At 54.3% G+C, this 14,181-nt stretch overlaps 1 protein-coding gene across 1 annotated transcript; it reads left to right on the top strand.

The window, feature by feature from the left end:
- Positions 1-11,377: 11,377 nt before the first annotated feature.
- Positions 11,378-13,445, top strand: GADD45B (growth arrest and DNA damage inducible beta). The gene is made up of 4 exons (XM_004441336.3): positions 11,378-11,632; positions 11,751-11,852; positions 12,237-12,459; positions 12,727-13,445. The coding sequence occupies exons 1-4, from the start codon at positions 11,589-11,591 to the stop codon at positions 12,838-12,840; spliced, it is 483 nt and encodes a 160-aa protein (XP_004441393.1). The 5' UTR covers positions 11,378-11,588; the 3' UTR covers positions 12,841-13,445.
- The last annotated feature ends 736 nt before the right edge of the window (positions 13,446-14,181 follow it).

Raw genomic sequence — 14,181 nt, 5'->3', positions numbered from 1 at the left:
CTTAGGGGTTAAGTGTGCGCGCTCTGCTACTGGCGGCACCGGTTCGGATCCCGGGCGCGCACTGACGCACCGCTTCTCCGGCCATGCTGAGGCCGTGTCCCACATACAGCAACTAGAAGGATGTGCAACTATGACATACTACTATCTACTGGGGCTTTGGGGAAAAAGAGAAGAGGAGGAGGATTGGCAATAGATGTTAGCTCAGAGCCGGTCTTCCTCAGCAAAAAGAGGAGGATTAGCATGGATGTTAGCTCAGAGCTGTTCTTCCTCACAAAAAAAATAATAAATAAATAAAATGTCTCCAGATTTTGCCACATGTCACCTAGGGGGTAAAATTGCCCCCAGTGGACAACCACTTCCTTCCAGTCGCTCTGGAATCTGCCAGGTGTCTGTCTGCTTAGAGAGCGCCTCCTCCCCTCACATCCTACCTCAAGGAACTGGGCTCAAACAGCTTCCCTCAGGGACCCCAGCAAACCGCACACTGAGAACCCAATCCCTTCCGAGGACACCGAGACCAAGGGTTCCCTTCCTGCACACTTGTCACTCACTCACAATATTCCCCTCTTACCAGAAGCCGGGACCCGCCTCAGAGTCCCTGGCTACACTGTGACCAAATGGTCTCTCAAAAGCTCCCCTGTGTTTGGGGACCCCATGCTGTTGTCTTTCCCTCGCAATAGTAGGAATCTCGAATATAAAAGAGAGTTGGTAAAACGTGAGGGCGTTTAAAGCAAAATACGAATAAATGGTGATACAGGAGGCACGTACGGGGGGGGGGGGGGTGCGGAAGATTGAGGTTGGGGAGTGGCATGGGGTCACCATGCCTACCCTGCACCGCCAGACTGAGCTGCAAGCCCCTCCCCACTGAAGCTCCCGCTAAGGGCCACAGGCGACCTGATCCCCACTGGCCTGCCACTCCAGGCCTGCAGGGCCCCTCGCGTCGCCCGGGGCGCTGCTCCTCTGCGCACTGGGACATCCCACCCGCCTCCAGGTCTTTGCCTGCGCTGTTCCCCCCGCCAGAATGCCGTTCCCGTCTGTGCTGCGCGGGCCTGGGCCTCAGTCTTCGCCTCTGTAAAGTGGAGCCTGGCCTCTCCTCCTCCCCCCATCTCTCAGCGCTGGGAGGGGCTCGGGGTGTCCGGAGCACCTCTCCCCTGCAGGACCCCCGGGGCCGGGACTCCAAGTCCCAGAAAGCCCCGCGCTTCCCGCGCGTGGGGCCCGGGCTCCCCCCACCTCCCCGCGCGCAGCTTGGGAAGCGTTGGCGATTTTCAAATTTTGGCGCAGGGCGGGCGGGGCGGCGACAGCTGCGGCCATGCACCCCCCTCCTCCGGAACCCGAGGTCTGGGCACCCGCAGAGCTGGCCTGTCCACTCCGCGGGCTCCCCGGGCACGACCCGCGGCGGGGGGCTCCGAGCCCAGTTCCAGGACGGGAAACTGAGGCACGGAGCTATTAGGGAACCTGTCCCGGGCCCCCCAGCAGGGGCGTGGCGGAGGGGGGTTTCGAGCCTGGGACCCTCTGACCCCAGAGCGCTAGAAAGCTAATAGCAATTACTGTCTGCTTTGCGGGCAGGGGGTGCGGGCGGTGGGCGAGAGATCCCCGATCCCGGGACGGCGCAGCCCCGCCGGGCCCTGCGCCCCATCCCTGCCCCTCCCCGCGCGCCGTCGCCCCTACTCCGCGCCGAAGTTTGGCGCCAGATTTTTCAAAATATCAGCCCAACGGCTGCCGCTGGCTCCCGGCCCGGATCTCCAGCCTGGATCTTGAATTCCGGAGCCTGGATCTGGGGATTCCGGATTCGGAGCCTGGATTGGGGGGCCCTGGATTCCGGAGCCTGGATCTGGGAGGGGCCTGATTCTGGCGCCTGGATCTGGGGTGGGAGGACAGAGTCCAGAGGCTGGATCTGGGGGGACCCAGATTCCTGAGCCTGGATGTGGGGTGCATGTTCCAGAGCCTCGATGTTGGGGACCCTGGATTCCAGAGCCTGGATCTGGCGGCCCCAGATTCGGGGGTGGGGGGCAGATTCTGGAACCCAGATTCCAGAGCCTAGAGGCTAAACCTGGAATCTAGGATCAGAATTTGGGAACCTGGGGCTTGGAACACTTTATCCCAACTGAAATGTGGGAGGCCAGCAGAGGGCTGAGGCTGGGGATGCAGCTGATTGTTACCTGCATGGAACAGGACCAATGAAATCAACAACTATCGATCCAGCATCCCCTGTGCCAGGCACTGGGGCTGCCTCAGTGACCAAGACAAAGATCCCTGCCCTTGGGGAGCTGACAGTGAAGTAAGGAGACAGAGGAAACAAATACACACAACAAATAAGTAAATTGTATAGAATGTTAGAAAACAGCAAGTGTGGAAAAATAAAGCAGGGTAGAGGGGCTTGGGGGCATGTAGGGTAGGGGGTTGCATTTTAAATAGGATGGGCCTCTTGGAGAAGGTGACATTTGAGCAAGGACTTGAAGAGAAGGAGGGGATCAACTTTGTGAACAGGTCGAGGGAAGCTTTCCAGGGAAAGGAACCAGCCAGGGCAAAGTCTATATTCTAGGCATGGTGGACACTGCAATGAATGAGAACTTCCAATGGGTGGAGGCAGATATTGTAGGACACAAATATGTAATATAACATTAGTGTATTAGTTATCTATTGCTGTGTAACAAACAGCCCCAGAATATATTGACTTAATGCAACTCACATTTCTTATCTCAGTTCCCATGGGTCAGGAATCAGGGCGCAGCTTAGCTGGGTGCTCTGGCTCCAGGCTTCACAAAACTGCCATCAAGATGTTGGTTGGGGGCCGGCCCCATGGCTTAGCGGTTGGGTGCGCATGCTCCGCTGCTGGCGGCCCGGGTTCGGATCCCGGGCGCGCACCGACACACTGCTTCTCTGGCCATGCTGAGGCCGCGTCCCACATACAGCAACTAGAAGGAAGTGCAGCTATGACATACAACTATCTACTGGGGCTTTGGGGGAAAAAATAAATAAAATTAAAAAAAAAAAGATGTTGGTTGGTGCAGAGTCCACTTCCACTCTCACCCTATTGGAAGGATTCAGATCCTTGCAGGCTGTTGGACTGGGAGCCTCAGGTCCTGCTGGCTGTTGTCCAGGGACTGTCTCAGTTCCTCATCACATAAGAGAGGATCTGATTTGGGTTTTGAAACCCTTCCTGTTGGTTGTAACAAGGAAACAAAAGCCGAAAACCACCCAAATATCCATCAGTAGGAAGAGACCAATAGCTTCTTAGAGATTCACGTGGCGGAATATCATACAGCAGTGAAAAATGAACACACCTAAGCAACAGCCATACCCAGAATGCCCTCCCAAACATAAGATTACACAAAGAAAGCAAAGTGCAGGAGAATACCTATATTATCCTGCCATTTTCATAAAATTCAAAGCCAGGCTACACTAGCTGATATGTTATTTAGGAGTGCTAAATATTTTCTAAACCCACTGGTTGTGAATGTCTCTATTCTTTAAGCTAGGCATATAAACTATAGACACTCTTTGTGTGTGTGATCTATTTCATGTTTCAAAAATAAAGGAAAACAACCTCCCTCAGATTGCTGTGTGGAACAACATGGTCCCAAGAGAAATAGAATATACGAGCACAAAAAGGAAATGATCATTGCTACATGATAATCATGTTGTAACATATAAATGTATCAAATCAACACCTTAAACTTACACAATGTCATATGTCAATTACAGCTCAATTTTTTTTAATTCCTCAAAAAAAAAAAAAGGACTAGAATGTGAGCCACATATGTTAAATTTTCTAGTCGCTGCTTTAAAAAGAGTAAAAAGAAACGAGAAACATTAATTTTTAACATGTTTTGCTTAATCTGATATACCCAAAATATTCTAGCCAATATTGTAATCAGCATAGAAAAATAATTAAGATATTTTACATTCTTTTTTTTTTTCATAGTAAGTCTTCGAAATCCAGTGTGTATTTTATACTTCCAGCAACTTAGGTGCTAAATTTTCAATGATTAACGAAACAACAAAGTTGTGTTTAACGGAAAAATATTTTACATGGCTTCTGTTTGTAGACTTGAATTAATTAAAATTGAATTCCATTTAAAATTCGGTTCCTCAGTTGCACCAGCCACGTTTCAAGGGCTCGGGAGCCACAGTGGCTGCTAGCTACCTGGCCAGCACAGGTGAAGAGGATGCTGGGAATGTCACCCAGGTGAGGGACTGTAGTGGCCTAGGCTGCCCCCTTTCTAGATGACCTCCCTCCTCGAGCCCTTACTCCAGTACCCAGGACTCGGGCATACCCCGTTTCCAATGCCTGGGCAGATCTCAGCCTGTGGGCATCCTCCCCAAGGCGACCTGGGCCTGAGTGTAGCACACCCCCGGGACCCAGAGGTGGCAAACAGCGGCTGTTTTGTGTGTGGGGGGGCGGTGGATTTATGAGCTGAGCTGCCACCTGTGCGCAGGCGACAACCCTCACAACATAGGACAAACCCTGGGGAGAGAGAGAACAGAGGCAGGTGGTCACCTGCTTAGGGCTGGCCCTGTGCACACTGCCACATTCCGGGCAGAACCGCAGGGGGTCCAAGAATTCTAACTGTGAACCAGACTTGCCAGGAAGTCCTGCTGGTTTGAATTCCAATCTATTACTGTGTAACGAACTGCCTCCACACTTTATTATGTCTCATGATTCTGTGGATCAGGAATGCAGGTGGGGCTCTGCCAGGCAGTTCTTCTGTCCCCTGTGGGGTTGGCGGGGTCGCTGGGTGGTGTGCAGCTTGCAGCTGGTCTGGGCTGGGGGCTCCCAGCTGCTTCTGTGGTCGCCCCGGTGCCTCAGCCTGCCCCCTCCCTTTCTGTGTGGTGTGGGGGTCTCTCCATGAGCCCACTCCTGCAGCACAAACTTCATACGTGGAGTCTCAGGCTTTCCCGGGAGCCAGACAGAAGCTGTCAGTTGTCTTGAAGTTGGGGCCTGCAGATGGCAGTGTCACTTCCCTTGTGCCCTTGGTCAAGGTCGTCACAGACCCAGCCCAAGTTGAAGAGTCGGAAGCGAAACTGAATCTGCCAGTGGGAGGAATGTCCAATAATTGTAGCCCTGTTTTTTTTTTTTCTGAGAGCTTTATTGAGATAAAATTCACGTACCATATAATTCTCCCTTTGAAGTATACAATTCAGTGATTTTTTAGTAAATTCATGGATATGTGCAACTATCACCTCTGTCTAGTTCCAGAATGTTCGATCACCCCAAAAAGCAACCCCGTCTCCATGAGTAGTCACTCCCATCCCCTCCCCGGCCCCTGACAACCACAAACCCACATTCTGTCTGCGGATGTGCCTGTTCTGGACATTTCACATCAGTAGAATCACACACCGTGTGTCCTTCTGTGTCTGGTTCTCTCACTGAGCATCGTGAGTACAAGGTCCATCTGCACTGTGGCTGTGTCAGGGCTTCACTCCTCTTCATGGCTGCGTCATATTCCAGTGTGTGGAGGGACAGGTTATGTTTATCCATCATCCACTGATGGACATTTGAGTTGTTTCCACTTTTTGGCAATTATAAATATTGCTGCTAAGAACATTCATGAATAAGTTTCTGTGTGGAAGTATGTTTCCATGTCTCTTGGGCAGACAGGAGTGGAATTGCCAGCTCATATGCTAATCCTATGTCTAACCATTTGAGGAATCACCAAATCATGTATCCGACAAGGATTAATCTCCAAATATATATAAAGAACTCATACAACTCAACAACAAAAAAACAAATAACCTGATCAAAAAATGGGCAGAGGAGATGAACAGACATTTTTCCAGAGAAGATATACAGATGGCCAACAGGCACATGAAAAGATGCCCAGCATCACTAATTATTAGGGAAATGCAAATCAAAACCACGATGAGATATCACCCCATGCCCGTCTAGGTCATTGCTTTTCGTAATGCTTTGGACAAACTGGTTTTCCCATGAAAAGAGGGAGTTTCAGAGAGGTTAAGTCACCAACTCAAGGACACACAGCTTGTGAGGGGCGGAGGTGGGATATGAACCAGGTAAGCTTGAACTCAGAGGGGAGACCCCAGCAACCTCCCTGGATGTCACAGTGGCAGGCATCCTGTGCCTCCCGCTGCTTGTCACTCCCCCAACTCCTACCCCGCCATCCTCCTCCGTGCTTCTGACCTCCTCACCTTTGCTCTTGCCACCTCCTTCCGGCCCATCCTGTCTCACCAACGTCTCAAAGTTCAGAGGGTGACTCACCTCCACCCAGAAGCCTTTCCTTAGGGACAGGAGTCACATCTTGTTCATCTTTGCAACAACAACAAAAAAGTGACATCAGAGGCCAGCCCTTCCTCTACTTCAAACTTCCCAATCCATGGCTTCCGGGCACCTCCAGAGTCAAATGCAGACCCCTCCCGGGAGCCCCCAGCGCCCACCTTTCTGATCTCATCTCCCCCGTGCTCTGCTCCAGCCACCTGGGCCTCCTCAGACGAGCCGGGTGAGGTCCCACCTCAGGGCCTTTGCACATGCTGTGCCTGGCGCACTCTCCCTTCACGTCTCCCCAAGCCTGGCTTCTTCGTGTCACTCAGGTCTCAGCTCAAATATCACCTCCTCAGAGAAGCCCGCCCTGACTACTCCATCCGAAATAGTTGTGTTACCACCTCCCGAATCAGCGCCCAATAGGCCTTCAGTCAATGCCCGAAAGTTAGAAAACAGCCCCCATGTAGAGGGCAGTTACTATGCACAAGCCCTCTTCTACCAGTGGACCAGAATGAACTCATTTCGTGCTCAGAACAATCCAAGATAATGCTAGTATTTCCATGTGCAGAGCGGGAAACTGAGGCACAGGGGTGGGGGGGGGGAATGATGTGCCCAAGCTCACACAGCTGGTCAGGAGGGAGGCTGGAATCCAAACCCAGGTGATCAGAAGTCTCCTCCGTCATCCACCATCCCTCTCAAGCACTGTTTGGGGGGTTCTATCTGACCCCCCATTCTCCCTTCCCCAGCCCCTCACAGCCCTCCTGTCTTAGTCTGCTCGGGTTGTTATAACAAAATACCATGGGCCGGGGGCTTAAACAGCAGACATTTGTTTCTCCCAGTCCTGGAGGCTGGGAGTCCGCGATCAGGGCCAGCAGGCTCGCTTCCTGGTGAGGACTCTCTTCCCCGCCTGCAGACGGCTGCCTTCTCCCTGAGTCCTCACATGATGGAGAGAGAGAGCTCTGGTCTCTTCCTCTTCTTACGAGGACCCTAATCCCATCCTGGGGGCCCCACCCTCATGACCTCATCCAACCCCAAGCACCTCCCGAGGCCCCACCTCCAAATACCATCCCGTGGGGGTCTGGGCTTCAGCATAAGAATTGGGGGGACACAAACCTTCAGTCCATAACACCGCCTACAATGAAAGGGGGCCCCCTCTGCTCTCACCTCTCTCAGCTGTCCCTCCCCAGACTTGGGGCTCCCAATCCTGCAGCATTCCAGAGCCCAGGCTGGGGGTGGGGGGACCCTGGATCCACACCTCCCTGGCAGACCAATGCCCCACCTCCTGGAGACCTGGTTTCCTCCTCCGTCCGGTGGGAACACCCCTGCCCCCCAGGTTCGCTTGAGGGGGGCTTAAAGGCAGGGTCCCAGGAAGCAGAGACAGGACTAGAGAGAGGTGTGATGAAAAATCATATTTATTGCAATATGTTTAAAAATTCAAACAAATGCAAACAAAATGCTGGATACACTTTCAAAATTTTAACTCAAGACAGGATCAGTTGTACTGAACTTTCCTTTTGGCTGGGCTCCGATGGGGCGTGGCGTGGCACGGCACTGTTGTTGATTCTTGATCGGAAATTCTAATATTCCCTCCATCGTGGATTTTTCGGCATTCATTTTGACTGGAACTATCGCATTAAAAATACTGTTGATCTCCGTCTGGGCTAGGGGTGATGGTTGCACAAACTTGCAACTAGACAAAAACCCACTGAACTGGACACTTTAAAAGGATGAATTGTATGGTATGCAAATTACATCTCTATTACAAATGAGAGGAAAAAAATATTTTTAGAAAGATTATTTATCTTGATGACTACATTTTTGGCTCCCCCTTGAATTTTGCACTAAAAATTTGAATGCTTTCCTCACGCCAGCCCCTGCCCTGCAACGGAGGGAAACGGATCCTCAGAGAATGTGCGTCCAGGTCCTTCCTCTGTACCAGCCATAACAGCCTCTCCCTGGGAGGCCCGGACTTTGTCCCGGCTGTGTCCTCTATCCGGCATGCCATTTCCTGTCTTCACCAGGAAAACTCCTACTCATCTGTCCTACCCCCTGGGTCTTGGAGTATCTGGGAATATTCTCAGGGAACTCTGAGCTCTGTGCCCTAAGCTAATAACACTGTCTTCCTGAGTCTCTATCACTTCCTCTGTGAACATGGCACAGTCACACAATGGCTATCTCGTGGGCATAGAAGGAGACACTGCTAACAAGATGCTTAGCACATGGTAAGAGCTCCATAAATGTCTGCTCTTTTTAGTGTCTTTAATGCAATGAAAAGTTCATTAAAAAAATGGTTAAGTTTATCAGTTCCAGAGACAAGGGATCTGATTTGCCAGCTGGGTCTGTGTCTGCCCGTTTTCTGGCACGGGGAAGGTTCTGGTTCCCTGGGTAGACGCGGTCTCCTCTCTCTGGGGCAGACAGGGACATCCTGAGGGCTGGGACTAGGGTGAATGAGTGAGCCACTGGCCTGAGGAGCAAAACTTAAGGGGGCGCACAAAACCTCAATCATCAAGATAAATATTTTAATGCAATATTAAAAAAATCAAAATCAGGGCCGGCCCCGTGGCTTAGCAGTTAAGTGTGCGCACTCCGCTGCTGGTGGCCCGGGTTCGGATCCCGGGCGCGCACCGACGCACCGCTTCTCCGGCCATGCTGAGGCCGCGTCCCACATACAGCAACTAGAAGGCTGTGCAGCTATGACATACAACTATCTACTGGGGCTTTGGGGGAAAAAAAAAATAAATAAAAATTATTTAAAAAAATCAAAATCAACACAAAAAAATCCACAATGAACAAAAGATCAAAATTGCAAGTAAAGACGGGATCTGACTCTGCACCTGCTCAACTCACCTCCCTGACCCTCTCCAGTCCTGGCCCTGCCAGCTCCCGTCTATATTTAAAATCTTGATATTTTGTTCGTCATGGGTGGGGACTATTTTTGCATGAATTTTGATTTTTAAAAAATATTGCATTAGAATATTGTTTATCTTGATGACTGACTTTTGTGGCTCTTCCTCAAAATTCCTGCCTGAGGCAGTGTCTCACTCTCCTCACCTTGATTCCCTGCCCTGGTTCCAGTAAAGCTTTATTAACAAAAACAGGCGTCCACAATAGCCAAATAGTGGAAACAACCTTAGCAGCCGAGGAGGGATGACCAGATAAACAAAACATGGTCCATCCATGCAGTGGAATATTATTCAGCCGTCAAAAGGAAGGAAATTCTGACACCTGCTACAACATGGATGAACTTGAGCACATTATATTGAGTAAAATAAGCCAGACACAGGAGACAATACTGTCTGATTCCATTTATATGAGGTTTCCAGAAGAGGCAAATTCATCGAGACAGAAAGTAGTATAGAGGTTACCAGGAACTGAGGGGAGTTACTGTGTAATTGGGTTCAGAGTTTACGTTGGGGATTATGAAAAAGTTTTGGGTCTAGATAGCGCTGATGGTTACACAACATTGTGAATGCACTTAATGACACTGAATTGTACACTTAGAAATGGTCAAAATGATCAATATCGTGCATAGTTTACCATAATAAATAACAGGCGCCTCTGGGCTTTTTAAAAATATTGCATCTATAAAATTATTAAACATGTTGCATATGTAAAATATTGTGTGTATAAAATATTGCAACTGGCACCAGTCCCGGCGCACCCCGCCCCCGCCGGTGGGTCCCTTCCGGCGCAGCGGGCGCAGAGACCTCGCGGGGCCACCAGGTGGCGCCGCCGCGCCTCGCGGTGCCCGGGACATTTCGCGCCCCCACGGTGGGCGGCGCGGAGGCGGCGCGATGCGTCAGCCAGACCGCGGGCTGGGGAGCCGGGGGAACCGAGTCCTGGGGCCGAGTCCAGACCCCAGGCTGGCGGAGGAGGGGACGCAGATGTGAGTCACCCGGGAGCCCCCAATCGACCGTGGGAGACATTCCCACGCGGGCCTGTCCCCCTGGCTCGTGAACTGCCTTCCCGGGGAGACGGTGAGGCTGGCAGCCGTTCCTGGCGCACACGTGTGGCTCCAACCCCAACTAGCTGGTGGCTTGGGGGGAGTGGTGGCCTCACCAAGCCTCAGTTTCTCCTTTTGCATAATGCAGATAAATATGGCCCCTGCGTCCCGGGTCCTTGAGGACTGAATGAACCATGATACAGGGAGCTTGGTACACAGTGAGCACTTAATACACAGCAGCGCCCACTCCAGAGGGAGGAAATAAAAGTAGTGACCATCATTGCAAGCCGACTCGAGGTGGCAGTGTGCAGCGCAAACAAGAACCATTTCCCCCTGGCTTTCTCGCGGGCCTTATGTCTCCCCACGGGCAGGTGCGGAGGTGCAGCCAAGAGGTGGAAAGCCAGGCGCCGTCAGGGGGCGCGGAGCCGGCTGAGGCCGAGCCACCTGCGCCTCCCACGCGCGCCCCACCCTGAAACTCGCGGGGTGTGGGGAGTGGGCGAGGGGGCGCCCGGCCTAGTCCCTAGGGTGCACAGGGCTTTGCAGCCCCTGCTTCTGGGGACCTCGAGGTGGCCTCCCGAGACCACGAGGTGACATTTACTGAGCGCTTACTGTGTACTCCTTAATTTATTTAACCCTCCCTCCAACCCAATGAGGCCGGCGATGCATGCCCATTAGACCTGTAGCGACGCAGAGGCCCAGAGATGTCAAGTCCCCCGGGGTCTGGGGTCCCTGCCGCCAGGGGACACCCCACCACCACCACCACCTTGGAGGGATCAGGCTGCAAACCCGCTCCCCTCTCCGTGCAAGCTCCCAGCACAACCCGGGAAAGGCGCGGGCTGGGGACTCTCCCGGGACGGAGAGGGGATTCCAGGCCCCCCCGAAAGTCCGGGCCGCCTCGCGCGCTGGAAATCCCGCGCGCGCCCCGAAACGCGGCGCGGCTGCCGGGAAATCAGGAGAAAAACTTCTGCTTTTTTTTTTCTTTTCTGGCACTCACGCTCCCCCCTCCGGCCCCCCCGCGCCCTCCTCCCGGCTCTCGCCCCACGTGGGGCGCCCCCGCGCGGCGCCCCGCCCTCTCCCCTCCGCCGGCCAACTGCAGCGTGTGCTTCTCTCGCCTTCGTTGGCTGTCCAATAGGAGAGGCGGACGGGCCGCCCAGGCCACGCCCCTTCCTGGTCGAGTCTATAAAAGGCGGCGCCGGCGGCCGTGGCTCAGATCTCTGAAGTCGTGGAGGTGAGTCTTTCGTCTGCTGCTGCCTGGATTACTTTTGCTGAGGACTTTGCAGTTTTTTCCTACCTTTTTGGGGGAGGATTTCGCTGCCTTCCGAAGGTCTTGGACGTGGGAAGGTTTTGGGCCCTCCGGCCTCGGATTTTGCATTTTTCTCTCCGGGGACTGTCGTGGGGCTGTTTTCCACTGTGGATTATAACTGCAACATGACACTGGAAGAGCTCGTGGCCTGCGACAACGCGGCGCAGAAGTAAGTAGCCGGGGTCCCCGCCGCCTGAGGTCGGCCGGGCCGGGTTGGGCCGGGCGGGGCGGGGATCGGAGCGCCGGGTGGCGGGACCGGCGCTGACCCCCCTCTCCCCTGGTCCCAGGATGCAGACGGTGAGCGCCGCGGTGGAGGAGCTGCTGGTGGCCGCGCAGCGCCAGGACCGCCTCACCGTGGGGGTGTACGAGTCGGCCAAGCTGATGAATGTGTGAGTCAGACCCCGTCCCCGGGCTGGGCGCGGGTGGGGACCCCCCCTCCGCTCTGCATGCTCCCCACTGCACCCCTCTCTTGCACGGGGCTGGGACTTTCCCAAGTGTCTCACTGTGGGTTGAGGGCTTCTTTGCTTTCTTTGAGGGGAAGGGGGCTGCAGTCTGGGGGCGCTGCATCATTTGCAAGCGCACCCCTCTGCATTTATGCTCCAGCCTTACCCCCCCTATAATTTGAATCGTGCGTCTGCTCCCCCACTCCACCATCTGCGTGCAGACACGATCTTCTGCACACCTGCGGTTCCTCTTTGCTTTTGCAAACTCCCTGTGCACGGTGGCCCCTCCCCTGTCCCCAGCTGACCCGTCTCTTCCTCTGGCTCCCTCAGGGACCCTGACAGCGTGGTCCTGTGCCTCCTGGCTATTGACGAGGAGGAGGAGGATGACATCGCCCTGCAGATTCACTTCACACTCATCCAATCGTTTTGCTGCGACAATGACATAAACATTGTGCGGGTGTCAGGCATGCAGCGCCTGGCGCAGCTGCTGGGCGAGCCGGCCGAGACCCAGGGTACCACCGAGGCCCGGGATCTGCACTGCCTCCTGGTCACGGTGAGCTGGGCGGCCTCGGTCCTGCCCCGACCCCCCGCCCTCCCCGCCCCCCCCCACACCTGGGCCGGTGTTTGTCAACAAAGTCTGTCTTGCACCAGCTCAGCGCTCAGCCACGCTCGGCATGTCCCGTGGGCAGCCGGTCCGGGCCTCGTCGCCCAGCGAGCTATTTTGAGCCAGCCTGTTTTCCCCAAAAGAGCCCTGGGAGAGGGAGGCTTCCTGCCCACTCCCGGGGCTCCCACTGAACCCCGTCTTTCCCCCCTCCCACAGAACCCTCACACAGACGCCTGGAAAAGCCACGGCCTGGTGGAGGTAGCCAGTTACTGCGAAGAGAGCCGCGGAAACAACCAGTGGGTCCCCTACATCTCCCTCCAGGAGCGCTGAGACCCTTCCCAGCATCACAACCTGTCGAGTTGCTGCCAAAAATAAAAAATAAAATAAATATTTGACTCTCCTCCACCCCAGAACAACCCCCCAAAACAACCCGTGAGACCATCGGGGGCAGAATCATTGGAGAAGACTGAAGACAAGGAGAGGGGAGTGGGCGGCCACCCCCTGGGCGGTGAGCCTGGAGCAGCGCCAGCGGCGGCCACAGAGAGAGGAGAAGAGGGGCCCCAGGCCAGCAGGAGAGGGGACCCCGGAGCCCAGGCCTTGTGACAGAGCAGAAGCTGGAGTGGAGGGCCTGGCCTCCACACTTCGGGGCTGGGGCGAGACTTTCTGCATCCCCCACCCTTCTTGAGACTAGAACTGACATCTGCAAACCAGCCTTGGTGGATGGAGGGTCTGCACCCTCGCCAGGACCGTCTTTGGAGACTTGGGAGCTGGGGTGATGTTGCTCTGTACCCATGAACTCCCAGTTTGCAAACTAAATAGACAATCTCTTCTGTAAGTTGCACTGGTTACTTGAACCACTGAAAGCGAGATGGGAAGCTTACAGATACGGATATTTTTATTTCTATGATGTCGTTGTAATAAATTTCTAAAGCTTCTGGGTTCTCGTGTACTTGCTGTCTCAGAGAAGGACCAGGACCTCGGCTCCCCCTCACCCTCCATAGGCACTGCCGCGGCCCCCCTTCCTGCAGGCTCCCCAGGAAGTGTTACTGAAGTCCCAGTTAGCAGCTCCAGGCTCCTTCCCAAAAACAGTGCCTCTTCTCTCTGCAGCCGGCGCCACCCAAGTCCGACAAATCTTTGCCTTTTTTTTTTCTCCCTCCTCCTGCCCTGTAGCAATTAAAAGACCGGTTTATTACGAAACCTGGCCGCCGTGCCACTGCTGTTACTGGCTGTGCTGGAGCCAACCCCCAGCTCCCGGCGCGCATAGATGCCCCCACCCCCGGGGGAGGGGGTGCTGGCTGCAGTCCCCGGTGACCAGCCGCCACTGAAGCCCGAGGTCCAGAGAGGTCAAGGGGGCACCTGCGACCACACAGCGAGGTGGGCCCAGGGGGGAAGGGCTTGGGCCTTGCAGGAAGAGCTTTGGAGATCCCCCCCGGAGTGCCCCCCCCAGGCCTTCTCCCTCCCAGGATGAGCCTCTTCACTGCCCGACAGAAAAAAACATTTTTTTTTTTTCCTCCAAACTCAAATCAACCAGCAGAAAAATACCCCAGGAAGTGGTGCTCCCGGCCCTGCTGGGCTTGGCACGCGCTGCGTTTGCTTCTAAATCGAAACTGCTAGGCAGGGCCGGCCACCTCCTGGTTGTCCCGAAGTGGCAGGCGAGGCGACGCCCCCCGC

Source organism: Ceratotherium simum, chromosome 39, assembly GCF_057802395.1.
Source record: "Ceratotherium simum simum isolate JZ-2026a chromosome 39, ASM5780239v1, whole genome shotgun sequence".
Classification (NCBI taxonomy): Eukaryota; Metazoa; Chordata; class Mammalia; order Perissodactyla; family Rhinocerotidae; genus Ceratotherium; species Ceratotherium simum.
The sequence above is the reverse complement of the archived record's forward strand: the minus strand, read 5'-3'. Positions and strand labels throughout refer to the sequence as shown.

What these genes read in the sequence shown, in the direction of transcription:
- GADD45B (XM_004441336.3), top strand. Translation starts at nt 11,589, where the DNA reads ATGACACTGGAAGAGCTCGTGGCCTGCGACAACGCGGCGCAGAA. An exon ending in TGCGACAACGCGGCGCAGAA is followed by an intron (nt 11,633 to 11,750) that starts GTAAGTAGCCGG and finishes CCCTGGTCCCAG; the next exon opens with GATGCAGACGGTGAGCGCCG. An exon ending in TGCACTGCCTCCTGGTCACG is followed by an intron (nt 12,460 to 12,726) that starts GTGAGCTGGGCG and finishes CCCCTCCCACAG; the next exon opens with AACCCTCACACAGACGCCTG.